This window comes from Ovis aries, chromosome X, assembly GCF_016772045.2.
Source record: "Ovis aries strain OAR_USU_Benz2616 breed Rambouillet chromosome X, ARS-UI_Ramb_v3.0, whole genome shotgun sequence".
NCBI lineage: Eukaryota > Metazoa > Chordata > Mammalia > Artiodactyla > Bovidae > Ovis > Ovis aries.
Window position 1 is genome coordinate 14,309,649 of NC_056080.1, and position 20,245 is coordinate 14,329,893.

At 40.1% G+C, this 20,245-nt stretch overlaps 1 protein-coding gene and 1 non-coding gene across 2 annotated transcripts in view; one reads left to right on the forward strand and one right to left on the reverse strand.

The window, feature by feature from the left end:
* Positions 1-412: 412 nt before the first annotated feature.
* The window catches only part of GRPR (gastrin releasing peptide receptor), a 42,828-nt gene continuing 22,995 nt past the window's right edge, over positions 413-20,245 (forward strand). The window contains exon 1 of the mRNA XM_004021935.6: positions 413-1,230. Coding sequence (XP_004021984.1) covers positions 818-1,230 — 413 coding nt within the window. The 5' untranslated portion in view covers positions 413-817. The remainder of the gene's footprint in view (positions 1,231-20,245) is intronic.
* Positions 8,695-8,798, reverse strand: LOC114111791 (U6 spliceosomal RNA). Its single transcript, XR_003587540.1, has one exon. It is a non-coding gene; the product is annotated as a U6 spliceosomal RNA (small nuclear RNA).

Genomic DNA, 20,245 nt, shown 5'->3' on the forward strand with positions numbered 1-20,245 from the left:
ATGTTATATTCTAATGTATTGGAAAAGATGAGAGAATGAGCTGTGAATCTGGATATGGAAAATCTTTCTAGTATCAGAAGGATTTCCAGTGCTTTGCAGAGTGCCGGCGACACTTAGGAAATACCTGCCAGAGGTGCTGCGTCTGAAAAGTGAAGCCCAAATTTACCTGCTAAAGTTGTCGACTAGGACCCACAGACTGCTGTGCGAGTCTCATCTGGGCAGAGCAGGCATCCGGGCAGTGATTGAAGTGTCCAGCAGGGGGCTGGCATTGTCTGTCTGTAAGTAGCCCTGGTTCCTCTTCAGAGCCTCTGCTCAGCAGAGCTGCCGTTTGCTGGTGAAGTTGGTGACGTATAAAGCATTCCCGCCTATAGTATTTGAGGCTTTCTCAGTGCAGTTTTTTTCTACCCACTTTAAACCTTCAGGTTCTAAATATCAGGAAAGACAGCAAATGCCGTGTGAAAATAGCAGGCCCAAAGTTCTTAGTAAACTACAGCCAGGGGGACTCGGACTAGACCGGAGGTAAAGGTGTTGGTACAGAGTGGGTCTGATTCTAAGCCTTTTGGGGGCTGAGTTTTTGTGTTTGTTTTGTTGTTAACTTACTCAATTTAGAGGTGTATTATACTGGTCAAGTAAAGAGCAGAGCAGCACCAGCATCAAAATAGTGCCAGACAGTTTTGAATGCCACAGTATCTATATTTTTATTCAAGAAGATAAAGAGCCCAGCATAGATTCCGTTCTCATCTTTACCCAATTGCAAAGTCAAAAGTTAAGAAACAGCAATTCAGGGCACTTTTTTAGGTGGGAAGGAATCCAGAGGATGGCTCTGAATGACTGTTTGCTTCTGAACTTGGAAGTGGACCATTTCGTGCACTGCAACATTTCTAATCATAGTGTGGAGCTCCCCATGAATGACGACTGGTTCCACCCCGGGATCCTCTATGTCATCCCTGCAATTTATGGAGTCATCATTCTGATAGGCCTCGTTGGCAACATCACCCTGATCAAGATCTTCTGTACTGTGAAGTCCATGCGAAACGTGCCGAACCTGTTCATCTCCAGCCTGGCTTTGGGAGACCTGCTCCTCCTGGTAACCTGTGCGCCCGTGGATGCTAGCAGGTACCTGGCTGACAAATGGCTGTTTGGCAGGATTGGCTGCAAACTGATCCCCTTTATCCAGCTTACCTCGGTAGGGGTGTCTGTCTTCACACTCACGGCTCTCTCGGCAGACAGGTAAGTCCTGGAGGACAGTGACATTCTCTCCGAGGGTGGTAGATGCCTCAGTAGGTGACCTACCACATTGGGAGAGATGGGGCTGTTTGTGCACAGGGAGTTCTTCTCAAACTCCAGTTCCCTTCTGGGCATGTTTCTATGCTAGGGATTACTTCTTGAGTTTGATATATTGGTTTAAGAAAGAAAAGTCAGTGCATGGCGGGGGGGAAAGGGGAAAATAATCTCTGAGAATAAGATTGAGGTGCATTTTCTGAAGACAATTGATTTAGCCTTGGCTCTTCCTGACTTCTTGTTCCCTGCAAAATTAATTGACTGGTGAGAAAAAAAAAAATCACACCTAATAGAATTTAAACCCCAGGCAAATGTTTCTTGGAAGCAAAGTCTTCAAAGAACAGAAAAGTCCCACTGCATTTCTTCATTAAATATTCTTTCAGAAATAACCAAGAGGAGAAAATAAGCAGCATTTCCTTGAAATCCATTCTCTTCAGACAGTTTAATGTTTCTCACAGCTGATGTTGTATTTGGTTCTCTGGAACTGAACAATTTGTGTGCTGGTTTTTCTAAATATCTCTTAAGTGAAATCAACCATTATTAGGATTTTTTTTTTATGAGAAAACTCCATTCAAGGTTGATTTCAGATTTTAGTATGTTTATTGATGTACTTTCATATGTAATCCCTTTAGGGCTTTTTTGGGGGGGAGTGGGTAGGGAAGCCAGTACAATGTTTTACTCTTGGAAATATACATACTTGTGAACTGCATTTCTTGTGTGAACATAGTGCTTAAAAATTCACATTTATCCATTCTTAAACATTCATATTTATTCTTTAAGCATTTATCAGATGTCTGTCACATAAAAAACCCTTGCTTGAAATAACCAGTCAGGAAATATCTGCAGGTTCACATAAATTGCTGAACATAACTTATATACTTCTGGGCTCTAGAACTTGGACACAGTAGTGGATAGGCTCCAGACACATAGTTGACCATATGGTCAAATTAAGAAAAACTAGTGCAAGGAACCAGAAATAATCAACTTTTATTTTAAAGTCTACTGTATGTTGTGGTGTTAAAGATACATGGGGATGTAAGAGTGTACCGAGAAAGGCATAGAAGCAGCTCTTGAAAATGTATACCCTGAAGAATGTCCCACATTTTAATACATATGGTGCTGGATTCTCACTTTGTAGAGGAACAAACAGTCCCCAGGTGATGTGGCTTTGGGAAGTAATGGACAAATAAAGATAGTGTTATCAGTATTTGTAGACATGTGTTTATACTTAGCTGCCTGAAGTACACTGCTCAGTACACACAACTTTTTCACAGACTGAAAAATAATAGCCCAGGAATGAGGTTTACACATGGCACCCACTGCACAGGGTTTTTCACTTCCCACCACTCGTCCTCAGCTTGCTGTAACCCTGAACATGTACCCACCAGGGCCTCATGACCACAGGCAGTCTCACTGTTGGGCCAGGGCAGGCAAGCTGTGGAGTGGCAGCAGGTAGGTGGCTTGTTACCAGTGGCCAAGGGTACCTCAGGATGACGATCATTTTCACAATGGGAAGTGAGATGAGATTTTGGTTTCTGGGTTGGTGAATGCAGTGCTACAGATAGTGTTTCCTGTCTTCCTAGGGTGGAATCGGGAATGGGGGGAAAGGAAAGTGAGGGCGTGCAACAAAAGATACAGCTGCAGGGAACTCTTCTCAGGGTTTCAAAGCAGACCACATTCACCATCAGCAGGAAGGCTCTCTCCAAAGCTGGGCTGCACCATTAAGTTTACAGTTACTGCATGTCTTTTCCAAATTCAGAAATTACTTGTAAGCTTACATATAACTAACTTTTTGTGTTTTGCTAAGGCTTAAAAAAACTGACAGATTACCTATATCACAAGTAGTGCTTGTAACCAACTTCAATAAGAATCAGTATTGAGCTAGTTAAAATGTATGACTGTACTTATCTATATATCTCATCTTTAACACATATATATGGAATCTAGAAAAATGGTACAGATGAACCTATCTCCAGGGCAGGAATAGACACAGAGACATAGAGAACAGACATGTAGACACAGGGTGGGAAAGGGGATGGTGGGGTGAGTTGGGAGATTAGGAGTGACATGTATGCACTACCATGTGTATAACAGATAGGTAGTGGGAACCTGCTATAAAGCAGAGGAAGCTCAGCTCAGTACTCAGTGATAACCTGGAAGGGTGGGGAAGGAGGGAGGTCCAAGAAGGAGGGAATATATGTATACATATAGCTGATTCACTTCATTGTACAGCAGAAACTAATACAGCATTGTAAAGCAATTATACTCCAATAAAAAAATAAAAAAGAAAGGCTATTGGAGTTTTATAACAACCTCATAAGGTTGGTAAGGAAATATACATACACACACAATACCTGTATTTTTTCTTGTCAACAAGGTTAATCTATACCGTAAACTGAACAAGTATAGAGCTCAGTATTTTTCACATATTCTATATAACAATATAACCACCACCCAAATAGAGATATAGAACAATTCCAGCACCCTAGGAGTTTGTTTTATGTCCCTTTACAGTTAATCCTCACCCTTGAAGAGAGGCAATCATTATTCTGAGTTCAATTACCATGTACTATTTTTGCCAGTTCTTCAATCTTATGTAAATAGAGTCATACTTCTTAATGCTTATCATTATGTTAGAAATAGTCATCCATGTTGGTGCAGATAGCAATGGTTTATTCTTTTCAATTGTTGTGTAGTGTTCCATTGTATGAATATGAAAGTGAAAGAAAGTGAAAGTGAAGTTGCTCAGTCGTGTCCGACTCTTTGCAAACCCGTGGACTGTAGCCTACCAGGCTCCTCTGTCCATGGGATTATCCAGGCAAGAATACTGGAGTGGGTTGCCATTTCCTTCTCCAGGAGATCTTCCTGATGCAGAGATCGAACCCAGGTCTCCCACATTGCAGGCAGACACTTTAACCTCTGAGCCAGCAGGGAAGACTTGTATGAATATACCTCAGTTAATTTATTCATTTTAATACTGATAGATATTGAATTGTTTCCAGTTCGGGGTTGATAATAACCTGCTCTGGGTATTATTCATGCCTGTTGGGCAACATAAGTGAGTATATGCCTGAGAGAGGAATTGCTGGATCATAGGGGCCAGGTATTTCATAAGTATTATCAAAGAGTTTTCCAAAGTGGTAGTCTGTATCTGATGGATTGGTAAAAGGGTGAACCAGAAGACCCTCCAAACTTGGTAATCATTGCAGTCACTGGGGAGCTTAAAAATATGCAGATTCTTAGTTCCCATCGTAAATCTCCTGACTCAGGATGGATGTTTATCAGCCCACTGTGGGTTGACCAGATATGCAAGTACTCATCCCAGCCACCTCTCTTCAGCTTTCCCTCCCCAGGTGAATTTGTCTTTGTTTATATGAAAAGCAAAGCATTTTTTCTGGAAATGTTTATACTGGGGCACGAAAGGGAGACTTCAAGGCAGTCCCAGGATTCTACGTTTCACACCACTGACCAACTGCAGATTTATATTCAAGCCCCTTCCCTATTGGTCCTGCTCCCCAACCATGCTGTCTTCCCCTCCTCACATATATTGACATCCTCATACACAGTCGTTACACCGACAAGTTCCTGGCTCTGCTTCCTTGCTCATGCTCTGTCACTCCCATTCTCCAGAATGCTTTCTCCTTTCCTAATTAGAAGACCCTTCTCCCCATCTCATGTGATGCATGAAAGTTGAATGAGCATCAAGAGCCCTACATTTTTGTTTCCTGCCATTGCTACCCATATAAAGGAATTGGACCAAGTCCCTTAACTCTCTGACCTTAGTTGAATCATCTCTAGTATAATATGCTTGAGCTAGATTATTTCTAAGGTCCCTCCAAATTTTAACCATGATTTTCATCTGTCATCTTGCCCATCACTTGGATTCTGGTTCAAGCTTCCATCTTAAAGCCCTAAGTTGGACCATTCTAGCCCAGATTTTTGACCCTCTTCTAAACATGAGGCTTATTATCTGAGACATGAATTATCTCGTGATGCCTTTCATCTTACTGTTTTGAAGCATTAGTCATTTGTCATTTTTTAGTCTCTCATATATTCATTACTTTGACTTTGTAAACAACATACTATTAAGAGTGTTAAGTATGATTAATCATCTGAAAGCATACTCTTAAAAACCTGTCACTCCATCATCTATTTCTTCTCTATTCCTCTCCATTAAGCTCTCATTATTTGGGCAAATGAGAGAAAATCTATTCTTTGTGCGTCAGGAAATCACAAAGGGATACAGTGGGTAGATGGGTAGTTGGATGGATGGATGGAAAGACAGGTGGATGGATGGATGAGTGGATAGGCAGATGGACAGATGATTGGAGAGATAGGTGAATTGTTGGGATGGATGGATATATTTTTTACATACTGCTCTTTCCTACAAGATGTCCATCTGTACTAGGTGCCTCAGTATTATGTAAATGGATTTTTAAACCTAACAGGAAATGGGTAAGGAGAGTTTATGTTTTCTTTTCTAGCTAAGTGCAAAGAATAAAGCTGAATTTAAGGTTAATAGCATTTATATTACATGCCCAAGTTATATTGTTTCTGCTTCAGTATTGTTACTCAGTTTTATTTCCACTAGAATGGGGCTGACAGATTAAATCCCAAGGACTGATGTGCAGCACCGTAATGTGATTCTTCTTTGATTCCATGGAAAAGACCTTTCCTAAGTTTTTCCCACCCTTGTGATTTGGAATGTGTAAGTGCAAGCTTTTTGAAGTGCAGATTCGTTTAAATCATTACAAGGAATTTATGAGATAATGTAGATAATGTAGTTTTCCTTACATCTAGAGCTGTATAGCCAACATGGGAGCCACTAACCACATGTGGTTATTTAAATTTAGATTTAATTTTTTATTATTATTACTTTAGCTGTGCCACATGGCTTGTGGGATCTCAGTTCCCCAACCAGGGATTGAACCTGGGCCACAGCAGTGAAAGCCCTGAATCCTAACCACTAGGCCATCAGGGAACTCTCAAGATTTGATTTAAATAAAACTAAAAATTAAGTCCCTGGTCAAACCAGCCACATGTCAAGTGCTCAGTGCCACGTGTGATTCTACTGGACAGCACAGATACAAAACATTTTAATCATTGGAGAAAGTTTTGTTGGACAAAAATACAGAAGAGCATTAGCTGTGTGCATTGGAGTCCAAATCTCTTTCCAGGATTCATGTTAGCTGCTCTCGTTCGTTGAGGGTATCAGGAATTCTTCAGGCAAATATCAAATGCTCCAAGCTGCATGGGCTCTTCCTGTCTATAAAGTATCTTCTGTTGGAAGATACTCAAAGATGAAGAGGAAAGAATACAGGCAACCCAATACAATCACTAGTCACAGGCTTGGGGAATTCAGGCATCCCACTTATGAGGTTTTGAGACTTTCTGAAGAATACCTATGGGATTCACTTCCCGGGTATGTGCTGTGAACTTCTGTCTGATCCTTCCATTCTGTTTTTCCAGGCCCTCTTCCATCTACCAGCCTATCTTTTTACCTTATCTCAAAACTCACCAGAGCAAACACTGCTCTATTTACACTCTTATCGCCTCCTGCACCTGCCACCTGACTTCTCTGCTCTTGACTTCACTCCCCCCTCCCTGATGACTAGGCTCTTCCCTCCATCTAGCCAAATGCTACCAATCTTTCAAGGCACAATTAAAGCCCTTCTCTTTTATGAAGCATTCCCCTTTTGCTTTCATTGATTTTTTCTTCCTCCTTCCTAAGAGGCTTTCGCCTGTACTGTTAATTAAATATCGAATTTATCCTACCTTGTATTACTGGGTCCTTTAAAAAAAAATTTTTTTTTATTTTTTATTGAAGGATACTTGCTTTACAGAATTTTGCTGTTTTCTGTCAAACCTCAACATGAACCAGCCATAGGTATACATATATCCCCTCCGTTTTGAAACTCCCTCCCATCTCCCTCCCCATCCCACCCCTCTAGGTGGATACAGAGCCCCTGTTTGAGTTTCTTGAGCCATACAGCAAATTCCTGTAGTCCATCTATTTTACATATGGTAATGTAAGTTTCCATGTTACTCTTGATGTGTTTTTTACTTCCTTCATCCTATGGGAAGTTCCATGGGGTCTATAGCTGCTACAACACCAAGGCCCACCTTCCATCTAATGAGGACAGTACCTACAGCTCGGTTGATGTTTGAGCAGTGACACGACAATAAAGTGCAGCAGCTACAAGTTCATACCCCTATATGGTGTTCTGAGGCTCAATTTCCAACACTGGGGGAATTTCCACACATCAAACAAGCAATTCTCAGAACACCAGCTAGGTGCCTGAGAATTCAACTCAATTCTGACACTATCAAACCAGAGACAGCATTGGATTCCACACATTGATGGTTCAGTCCTATAAGACTGTACCACCCACTACTCCCATTTTAGATGCCAGTCACAAACCTGTACTTCTGACCAACTGGCTAAAAATCAGAGGTCCCCATGACCCCCTGTCCTCAGGTTCCATTAATTGGCTAGAATGACTCACAAAACTCAGAAAAACACGTTATTTATTAAATCACCAGTTTATTGTAAGAGGATATAATGCTTTTATCCTCAGGAACAGCCAGGTGGAAGAGATACAGAAGGCAAGGTATGAAGAAAGGGACCTTCCATGCCCTCTCCAGGCACCACAAACCCTGCATCTTCACGTGTTCTCTAACCCAAGAACTCTCTGAATCCTGTCCTTTTTAAAAAAGGTATTTATTTTTAATTGGAGGATAATTGCTTTACAACATTGTGTTGGTTACAACACCGTGAATCAGCCATAAGTATACATATGTCCTCTCCCTCTTGAACCTCCCCTCATGCCCCACCTCTAGGTTGTCAGAGTATCAGATTGAGCTCCCTGCATCATACAGCAAATTCCCATTAGCTGTCTGTTTTGCATATGGTAATGTATATATTTCAGTGCTACTCTCTCAATTTGTCCCACCCTCTCCTTCTCTTGCTCTGTCCACAAATGTGTTCTCTATGTCTGCATCTCTATTCCTGCCTTGCAAACAGGTTCATCAGTACCATCTTTCTAGGTTTCATATATATGCGTTAATACACAATATTTGTTTTTCTGACTTACTTCACACTGTATATCAGGCTTTTTAGTTTCATACACCTCACTAGAACTGACTCAAATTCCTTTTTATGACTGAATAATATTCTGTTGTATATATAAACCAAACTTATTTATCCATTCATCTATCGACAGACATCTAGGTTGCTTCCATGTCCTAGCTATTGTAAATAGTGCTGCAATGAACATGGGGATACATGTATCATTTTGAATTCTGGTTTTCTTAGGCTATATGCACAGTAGTGGGATCGTTAGGTCAAATGGTATTTTTATTTCTAGTTTTTTTTAAGGAATCTCCATACTGTTCTCCATAGTGGTTACATCAAAAAACATGGAACACTTCATGAATTCACATATCATCCTTGGGCAGGAGCCAAGCTAATCTCTGTATTGTTCCAGTTTTAGTATATATGCTGCTGAAGCAAGCACTGTCCTTTTGGATTTTTATGCAGGCTTCATTACACAGGCATGATTGATTAAACCATTGACCATTGACAGCTGATTGAACTTACAGCTTCTCCCCAGAGGTCTGGAGCTAGGACTGAAAGTTCCAGCCTTCTAATCAGGCCTAGAATCACTTGGAAACCAGCCCCCATCCTTAGCTGCTTTCCAAAAGTCACCTTATTAACATAACAAAAGATGCCTTTATCACTCTCAACACACTTAGGAAATTCCAAGGATTTTAGGAGTGTGAGCCAGGGACTAGAGGAAAACCGAATGCATATGAGAAATATATTTCTGAATGACCAAATATGTATTTCTTATAAATCACAATATCTTACCTTGTTTGACACAGAGACCAAAAGAGGTGCTGGAATTTGGCCTTGTCACAACAAATTCAAAATAGAAGCACACTAGAACCCTGCTTTCCATATTCAGGTCCCAATGCCTTCAGGGAAACTGGAAAAACCATCCAAAGTCTGATTCCATTTCCCTTCTCTGGACAGTGGGAGTTAAAACCCTACTGTTCTGAGGGAAGATGTCCTGAGTGATTCCAAGTTGGTCCCCTTCTGAGGGGATCACCCCAGTGATTACAGAGCTCCTCTACTGTTCTAGAGGCTCAGCTTCACTGGTTCCCAGGGGATTGGCCTTTTCTCAAAAGGGAGGACAATTTAATCTCTTGTAAGCATCTTTCCTAGAAAGTCCCTGTTGGAGGAGTTTACATGAGTCACCAGTCCAAAACTTCTATAGAGTATGATTTTTCTGAAGCATATGCTGCCTCTCCTGAAGGAAACTCAGCTCATGTCTCCCCACAGTGAGGGATCTGTCATAGCTGCTGGCTGTGGGAGTGCTCAGAGGGCAGCTGCAAGGGAAAGGGTTGGGGGTGGGGGAGGGGGGGTGGTTCCCAGCAAGACTCTTTGAGTTGGAGTGCTGTGGAGATAAGGGCAGCAAAGAACTCTGACCTTGTCTCTCACACACTATCTTTTAAAGTCGTAGACCTTTATATGATTAATTATCATTTCTGGCAACTTAAAATGCATGGAGGCAAAAAAAAAAAAAAAAAAGACGCATACTTAATCATGAAACATAGAGTATAGACTGAAAGGGCTCCCTGGTGAGGTTTTTTGAACTGTGCTTGTCAATACCGCCTTTTGAAAGTAGACTGAATTTGCATTTTTGCACTTGTAAATCCTCCTAGTGTGTGGGGTTTGCATAAATTCTCTCTTAATTAAACACATGGTTTGCAGAATAAAAGAAAAATTTTTTCTCCATTCCTTTTTCTACTTCCCTGTAGATCAAGATCAAGAGATCTTGTTTGTTACAGTCATCTTTGAAATTCTGATTATTGAGTATTGGACTAATACCTGGTATTTGCTGCTACATGAAGTGATTTGCCTAGGAACGAGTAGAAATTGCAGATTCATTTTACGTATTAAATGTCACCTTCTGTAGGAGGTCTTCATTGATCACTCAATCTAAAGGAATGACTAACACTTTATTCCATCATCCAGTTTTTTCTTTCAGGTTGACTGAGGTGTAACTCATATACAGTAAATTTTTAAGTGTGCATTCTATGAATTTTGACAAACTTACACAGTCATATAACCATCACCAGCACAATCACCTGCTTCCCAGGTGGCGCTAGTGGTAAAGAACTTGCCTGCTAATGCAGAAGATGTAAGAGATGCAAGTTTGATCCCTGGATTGGGAAGATCCCCTGGAGGAGGGCATGGCAACTGACTCCGGTATTCTTGCCTGGAGAATCCCGTGGACAGAGGAGCCTGGTGGGCTACAGTCCATAGGGTCGCAGAGTCAAACATGACTGAAGCAACTTAGCACGCACGCAGAGCACAGCATAGCACAATCAAGATATAGAACATTTCCATCAGCCCCCAATTCTTTTATGTCCCTTTGTAGTCTATTCTCTTCCTCCACCCAGGAGGGGATTTTTTTCCAGATCCAAACTTTCTTTAGTTTATAACCTCCCTTACACACTAAGTTGTTCTTACAGAAAATAAAGCTCCTAGAAAAAGGAAAGAAAGAAAACAAAGCTCCTGGCAGCCACTGATCTTTTCCAAAATATCATATGAATGACATCATACAGTGTGTAAGCTATTTGAGTCTGGCTTCTTTCAATTCATGTTGTTGCATATATCAGTAATCTCTTCCTTTCTATTGCTGAGTAGTAGTCCAGTGTGTGGCTAGACTGCAGTTTGTTTATTCATTCTTCAGTTAATGGGTATTAGATTTGTTTTCAGTTTTGGTGATTATAAATCAAGCTGTCTCATACAGTTTTTGTATGGATGTATATCTTCATTTTTCTTGGGTAAATATCATCCACTATTTTTTTTTTGAGAATTATTTTGTTCATTTCTTGGTTTACTTGCTTACTCTTTGTCTCCTATCATTAGAATATAAGCTCAAAATAAAACAAAAGGGGGGGCGGGGGAGGCTATGGCATTCATTAGTATATTATCTGACACTAGGACAGTCTCTAGCCTGTAGTAGATGCTTGATAAGTGTTTGCTGACTACATGAATAAATGGATCCATGAAGCAAGGAATGAATGAATTCCAGTAGGTTCTACTATCCATGCAAATGGCAAATTTTCACTTTTTTATAGCTGAGTAATATTCCATTATATATACATATACCATATCTTATTTTTTAAAAAAACTTAAACTTCTTATTTTGTATTGGAATATAACTGATTAACAGTGTGGTGGTAGTTTCAGGTGAACAGCGAAAGGACTCTGCCATATATCTGCATGTATCTATTCTCCCTCAAGCACTCTCCCAACCAGCCTGGTACATAACATTGAGCAGAGTTCCCTGTGCTGTACCATAGGTCTTTGTTGGTTATCCATTTTAAATATAGCAGTGGTATGTGACCTTCCCAAAGTCCCTAACTGTCCCTTCCTCCTGGCATCTGTAAGTTCATTTTCTAAGTCTGTCAGTCTCTTTCTGTTTTGTAACTAACTTCATTTATATCATTTCTTTTTAGATTCCACATATAAAGGATGTCATACGATATTTCTCCTTCTCTGTCTGACTTACTTCATTCAGTGTGACACTCTCTAGGTCCATCCATGTTGCTGCAGATGGCATTATTTCATTCCTTTTAATGGCTGAGTAATATTCTATTGTGTATATATACCACATCTTCTTTATCCATTCCTCTATCAATGGACATTTAGGTTGCTTCTGTGTCTTGGCTGTTGTAAACACTGCTGCTGTAAACACTGGCATACATGTATTCTTTCAGATCATGTTTTTCTCTGAATCATGTTTAGATCATTCCTTAACTCCATACACAAAAGTAAGCTCAAAACTGATTAAAGACCTAAATGTGAGACCAGACACTATAAAACTGCTAGAGGAAAACATAGGCAGAACGCTCTATGACATAAATCACAGCAACATATTTTTCGATCCATCTCCCAGAATAATGGAAATAAAAACAAACATAAACAAACGAGACCTACTTAATCTCAAAAGCTTTTGCACAGCAAAGGAAATAATAAAATGAAAAGACAACCCACAGATTGGGACAAAATATTTGCAAATATGTGACAGATAAGGGATTAGTCTTCAAAATTTCAGTTCACTTCAGTCACTCAGTCATGTCTGACTCTCTGCAACCCCATGGACTGCAGCACGCCAGGCTTCCTGTCCATTGCCAACTCCTGGACTTTACTCAAACTCATGTCCTAAGAGTCAGTGATGCCATCCAGTCATCTCATCCTCTGTTGTCCCCTTCTTCTCCTGCCCTCAACCTTTCCCAGCATCATGGTCTTTCCAATGAATCAGTTCCTCCCATTCAGTTCAGTTCAGTCTTTCAGTTGTGTCCGACTCTTTGTGACCCTATGAACCACAACACGCCAGGCTTCCCTGTCCATCACCAACTCCCAGAGCCTACCCAAACTCATGTCCATTGAGTTGGTGATGCCATCCAACCATCTCATCCTCTGTTGTCCCTTTCTCCTCCTGCCCTCAATCTTTCCCAGCATCAGGGTATTTTCTAATGAGTCAGCTCTTTGCATCAGGTGGCCAAAGTATGAGAGTTTCAGCTTCAGCATCAGTCCTTCCAATGAACACTCAGGACTGATCTCCTCTAGGATGGACTGGTTGGATCTCCATGCAGTCCAAGGGACTCTCAAGAGTCTTCTCCAACACCACAGTTCAAAAGCATCAGTTCTTTGGCACTCAGCTTTCTTTATAGTCCAACTCTCACATCCATACATGACTACTAGAAAAACCACAGCTTTGAGTAGACGGACTTTTGTTGGCAAAGAAATGTCTCTGCTTTTTCATATGCTATCTAGGTTGGTCATAACTTTCCTTCCAAGGAGTAAGTGTCTTTTAATTTCATGGCTGCAGTCACCATCTGCAGTGATTTTGGAGCCCAGAAAAATAGTCAGCCACTGTTTCCACTGTTTCCCCATCTATTTCCCATGAAGTGATGGGACCGGATGCCATGATCTTAATTTTCTGGATGTTGAGCTTTAAGCAAACTTTTTCATTCTCCTCTTTCCCTTTCATCAAGAGGCTCTTTAGTTCTTCTTCACTTTCTGCCATAAGGGTGGTGTCATCTGCATATCTGAGGTTATTGATATTTCTCCCAGCAATCTTGATTCCAGCTTGTGCTTCCTCCAGCCCAGTGTTTCTCATGATGTGCTCTGCATATAAGTTAAATAAGCAGGGTGACAATATACAGCCTTGACATATTCCTTTTCCTATTTGGAACCAGTCTGTTTTTCCATGTCCAGTTCTAACTATTGCTTCCTGACTTCCATACAGATTTCTCAAGAGGCAGGTCAGTTGGTCTGGTATTCCCATCTCTTGAAGAATTTTCCACAGTTTGTTTGGTCCACATAGTCAAAGTCTTTGGCATAGTCAATAAAGCAGAAATGGATGTTTTTCTGGAACTCTCATGCTTTTTTGATGATCCAACCGGTGTTTGCAATTTGATCTCTGGTTCCTCTGCCTTTTCTAAATCCAGGTTGAACATCTGGAAGTTCATGGTTCACATACTGCTGAAGCTTGGCTTGGAGAATTTTGAGCATTCCTTTACTAGCATGTGAGATGAGTGCAATTGTGAGGTAGTTTGTGTATTCTTTGACACTGCCTTTCTTTGGGATTGGAATGAAAACTGACCATTTCCAGTCCTGTGGCCACTGCCGAGTTTTCCAAATTTGCTGGCAAATTGAGTGCAGCACTTTCACAGCATCATCTTTTAGGATTTGAAATAGCTCAACTGGAATTCCATCACCTCCACTAGCTTGGTTCGTAGTGATACTTCCTAAGGTCCACCTGACTTCAGATTCTAGGATGTCTGGCTCTAGGTGAGTGATCACACCATTGTGATTATCTGGGTCATGAAGATCTTTTTTGTATAGCTCTTCTGTGTACTGTTGCCACCTCTTCTTAATATCTTCTGCTTCTGTTAGGTTCTTACCATTTCTGTCCTTTATTGTGCCCATCTTTGCATGAAATTTTCCCTTGGTATCTCTAATTTTCTTGAAGAGATCTCTAGTCTTTCCCATTCTATTGTTTTTCTCAATTTCTTTGCACTGATCACTGAGGAAGGCTCTCTTATCTATCCTTGCAGGACTTCCCTGGCAGTCCAGTGGTTAAGAATATGCACTTCCATTGCTGGGAGCACAGGGTCAATCCCTGGTCAGGGAACTAAGATCCCACATGCCTTGTGGAGCAGCCAAAATATAAATAAAAATTAAAATAAAATTATCTCTCCTTGCTATTCTTTGGACCTCTGCATTCAAATGGGTATATCTTTCCTTTTCTCCTTTGTCTTTCATGTCTCTTCTATTCACAGCTATTTGTAAGGCCTCCTGAGACAACCATTTTGCCTTTTTGCGTTTCTTTTCCTTGGGGATGGTCTTGATCCCTGCCTCCTGTACAGTGTCCCAAACCTCATTCCATAGTTCTTCAGTCACTCTGTCTATCAGATCTAATCCCTTGAATCTATTTGTCACTTCCACTGTATAATCGTAAGGGATTTGATTAGGTCATACCTGAATGGTCTAGTGGTTTTCCCTACTTTCTTCAATTTAAGTCTGAGTTTGGCAATAAGGAGTTCATGATCTGTGCCACAGTAAGTTCCAGGTCTTGTTTTTGCTGACTGTATAGAGCTTCTCCATCTTTGGCTGCAAAGAATATAATCAATCTGATTTCAGTATTGACCTACTGGTGATGTCCATGTGTAGAGTCTTCTCTTGTGTTGTTGGAAGAGGGTGTTTGCTATGACCACTGCGTTCTCTTGGCAAAACTCTGTTAGCCTTTGCCCTGCTTTATTCCGTACTCCAAGGCCAAATTTGCCTGTTATTCCAGGTATTTCTTGACATCCTATTTTTGCATTCCAGTCCCCTGTAATGAAAAGGACATCTTTTGGGGTGTTAGTTTTAGAAGGTCTTGTAGGTCTTCATAGAACCATCAACTTCAGCTTCTTCAGCATTAATGGTTGGAGCATAAACTTGGATTACTGTGATATTGAATGGTTTACCTTGGAAACAAACAGCTTATTACACTTAAAAACATCAACACAAACAACTCACTCAAAAAATGGGCAGAAGACCTCTTCTTCAAAGAGGACTACAGATGACCAATAGGCACATGAAAAGTTGTTCAACATCGCTAGTTATTAGAGAAATGCAAGTCAAAACTACAATGCAGTATCACCTCACACCAGTCAGAATGGCTGTGATCCAAAAATCCACAAACAACAAGTTCTGGAGAGTTGTGGAGAGAAGGGAACCCTGTTGGTGGGAATGTAAATTGGTTTAGCCACTATGGAGAACAGTATGAAGATTCTTTAAAAAACTAAAAATAAAGCTACCATATGACCCTGCAATCCCACTCCTGGGCATATATTCAGAGAAAAACATATCTTCTTTATTCATCCATCTGGTGATGGATACTTGGGATACTACCATATCTTGGCAATTTTAAATAAAGCTACTATGAACATTGGGATGCGTGTGTCTTTTAAAATTAGGTTTTTTGTTTGTTTGTATATATACCCAGGAGTTTGTTTGTATATATACCCAGGAGTGCTGGGTCCTATGATAGTTCTGTTTTTAGCTTTTCGAGAAACCTTCATACTGTTCTCACAGTGGCTGCATCAATTTACATTCCCACCAACAGTGTACAAGGGTTCCCTTTCCTCTACATCCTCACCAACATTTGTTATTTGTGTTCTTTTTGATGATAGTCACTCTGACAGGCATTGCAGTTTTGATTTGCATTTACCTGATGCTTAGCAATGTTGAGTGTCTTTTCAGGTACCTGTTGGGTGATATGTTTTTCTATAGAGAAATTAGAAAGATACTTCAGTCTTCTAGCATGGTTGATTCAAATTGACTTATTAATGAGAGGCTAGAAAAGTTTCAGCTCCATAACTCATTACTGGTAATGTCATATAAGTGTTTAGGATTATTACCAAATGTTTAAGATTATCAGAGAAAGCCACTGTCAAGTTTCTTTCCTATAAGGGCTGTAAAATTTCAAAGCTTTTCAAGTTTTTTTGTGCATTGTGTAATCTTAAATACTCTTTATTTTATGATGCCCATTAACCTATTTGCCATGGATGTCTTTGCATTATGGATGTTAAGTTACTTTCATCAATGTTGGTATTTGTGGGTATGCATAAAATGAGTGACTAAACAGAAATGTCTTTGCTATTTGTAACTTGGCTATAGATTTCTGCCCTATAAAGTCAGACGCTCTGATAACATTGATTTGCTGATATGTTTGGGTTTAGATTTACCATTTTATTATTTGGTTTTTGTTGGTTTCACCTGTTTCATAATCCTTTTCCCTCCCTTCTTTCCTTCTTTTAAATTAATTAAACATATAAATTATTCTATCCTTCCCCCCACCCCTGGCATGAATTTGTAAAGTATACAAACTCAGTGTTCTTTTAAGGGTTACCCTTGTGTTTACAACAGGTATCCTTGAATTATTTAAATTTACTATAAATTAGACCTTTCCTGCTTCCCAGACAAGGGTAATAGGAACTTTAACTTCACTCTAATTCACTCCTGTCTTTTTCTTTGGAGGGGGGGAGTCTTGTTATTCTATATTTCAATTCTCTCCATACTTTAAAACCCACAAGACATTATGCTAATTATTTTTATATTTGCTCACATGTTTACCTTTAGACTTATTCCTGTATTCACCATTCCTTACTGCATCTCTGTGACATCATCTTAGATTATTTTACTTCTGCCCAAAGAATATCCGTCAGTATTTCATTTCAGTTCAGTTCAGTAGCTTGATAGTGTCTGACTCTTTGTGACCCGTGAACCTCAGTACACCAGGCCTCCCTGTCCAAAACCAACTCCCGGAGTCCACCCAAACCCATGTCCATTGTGTTGGTGATGCCATCCAACTATCTTATCCTCTGTTGTCCCCTTCTCCTCCTGCCCTCAATCTTTCCCAGCATCAGAGTCTTTTCTAATGAGTCACCTCTTCGCATCAGGTGGCCAAAATGTTAGAGTTTCAGCTTCAGCATCAGTCCTTCCAATGAACACCCAGGACTGATCTCCTTTAGGATGGACTGGTTGGATCTCCTTGCAATCCAAGGGACTCTCAAGAGTCTTCTCCAACACCACAGTTCAAAAGCATCAATTCTTTGGCACTCAGCTTTCTTTATAGTCCAACTCTCACATCCCTACATGACTACTGGAAAAACCATAGCCTTGACTAGATGGACCTTTGTTGGCAAAGTAATGTCTCTGCTTTTCAATATGCTATCTAGGTTGGTCATAACCTTCCTTCCAAGGAGTAAGCATCTTTTAATTTCATGGCTGCAATCACCATCTGCAGTGATTTTGGAGCCCAAAAAAATAAAGTCTGTCACTGTTTCCACTGTTTGCCCATCTATTTGCCGAGAAGTGATGGGACCGGATGCCATGATCTTAGTTTTCTGAATGTTGAGCTTTAAGCCAACTTTTTCACGCTCCTCTTTCACTTTCACCAAGAGGCTTTTTAGTTTCTCTTCACCCTCACTTTCTGCCACAAGGGTGGTGTCATCTGCATATCTGAGGTTATTGATATTTCTCCCGGCAAACTTGATTCCAGCTTATGCATCTTCCAGCCCAGTGTTTCTCATGATGTACTCTGCATATAAGTTAAATAAGCAGGGTGACAATATACAGCCTTGATGTACTCCTTTCCCGATTTGGAACCAGGCTGTTGTTCCATGTCCAGTTCTAACTGTTGCTTCCTGACCTGCATATAGATTTCTCAGGAGGCAGGTCAGGTGGTCTGGTATTCCCATCTCTTTCAGAATTTTCCACAGTTTATTGTGATCCACACAGTCAAAGGCTTTGGCATAGTCAATAAAGCAGAAATGGATGTTTTTCTGGAACTCTCTTGCTGGTTTCATTTGTCCAAAAAATGTCTTTATTTAATGTAATTGGAAGAGGATATTGTCACTGGGCATAAAATTCTAGGCTGGCCATTCTTATCTTTCCCACTTAGAAGTTGCCATTCACTGTCCTGACTTCCACTGTGAATTCAGATGTCAGTTTCATTCATTTTAGAAATAATTTAAAATTATTGATTTTTTTCTCTCTGACTCATTTTAAGATGTTTCTCTTTATCTCTGGTTTTCAACAGCATTACTATGATGCACTTAGGTATGGTTTTCTTTGTATTCTTCCTTCTTGAGATTCATAGCTTTTTTCTTAAATCTGTGACTTAGTGATTTCAGTAACATTTGGAAAGTTCTCAGCATGACAACTTCAAAGATTGTTTCTGCCATGTTCTCTCTTTTCTCTCCTTCTGTGTGCTATCTACATATAAATAGAATAACTGCAGGTTTACTTAAAGCTTCTTCATGATTTTTTTCTCCTTTTGGTTGTTTTGGTTTTACTGAAGCAAACAGTTTCATACTTGGCTCAGGCCTCTGTGATTGGGAACTATTTTAAACACAATTTCATTTCACCTATATATTTCTATTACCTTTTCTGTATTTTCCATCCTTTTTTCTCACTGTACTTCAGTCTGGCCATTTTTAGTTCACAAACTCTCTCTTCAACTGTGTCTAATCTGCTTCTGAAGCTTTCATTTAATTCTTAATTTCAGTTACTGTTTATTACAGTTGTGGAATTTCCATTTTGTTCCATATCATCACATAATTTTTTGAATTCATCCCAATATATTATAAGATCCCTCTTTGGTAACTCTAACTTGTGGAACTCTATAAGTCTGTCTCTATTATATATCCTCTTGTTTTTTGACCATTTTGTTTTCTCTTCTGGTATACAAGGCAATTTTTGTTTCACCACCTGATTTTGTATATGAAGAAGTGTAGATAATTTGGGGCTCTGGATGGTATTATCTTCCAGAAAAGATGAGCTTTTGCTTCTTGTGGGCAGGTAGAGGTGGCGGTGTGTCTGACCCAATCAAAGATTGAACAGATTGAAGGCTGGGCTTCGATCTTTGTGAGAACTGGTCCATTTTTGATTCACCCCTACTCCTAGGATGTACCTCTTTGGACATCTCAACTATAAACCTGGGGTATTTACCTCAGCTTCTCTTCCTTAGTGGGCCCTGAACTCCATTTATTACTCCCCTTCATCCTGAAACTGCTAGAAGCTCTTCTTAGCTTTCAGTTTCTCTGCTGCTGTTTGAAATTTGGTCAATTGAAAAATGATGCTGAATAACAGCTTCATCTCTTTACACTTCCCTTCTCTCCAGGACTCTGGTCCCTCAGATCCTTACTGTCTTGGTATTTCTCAGATGTTTTCAAAGGGATTTTCTAGTTTTTCATTTCTGGAGAGTTGGTCAGCAACAAGCTAGGTTGCTAATATCAGAAACAGAAAATCCTATACTCCCTCTCTTAAAGACCTGATGTGCTCCCCACCAAGCTGTCCACATTCCAGCTTCTCTAAAGAGGAGTCCAGAACTACCAAGTCAGACCTATGGGATCAACCTTCAGAGCCTCATATTAAATCAGCAACTTAGATTCAGAGAAATGAGCTCTGGCTAACCTCAAAGTGAGTAAGTCAGGAATCTCAACTGAGGCCCTCAGCAGTGGACACTGCCAAGTATTATAGGAACATCAAAGCCTCTGGGATCTTTCAACTAGGCCAGGTCTCTTAGCCCCAATAAGCAGGAGCTAGAGCTGACATGTAGTTATGCAGTGGTTAATAACAGCTGAAATTTCATGGGAAAGACAGCACCAAAGTGTTGCTAAGATACACTTCTTTAAAGTTCTCTTCTTTATTACTTTTTTTTGTATTGTACTCAGACCGATTGGCCAGTGGTGATAGCTAAAGGTTATATAGTAAAGAAATAGGGGCGAAATGTATAATCACTATAATCAAGCATGTTCTCTTATGTCTGTACCATGGTGACAACACTTTGTATACTGACCTAACATCATCTGTTCTGAGTGTTCCATGAAG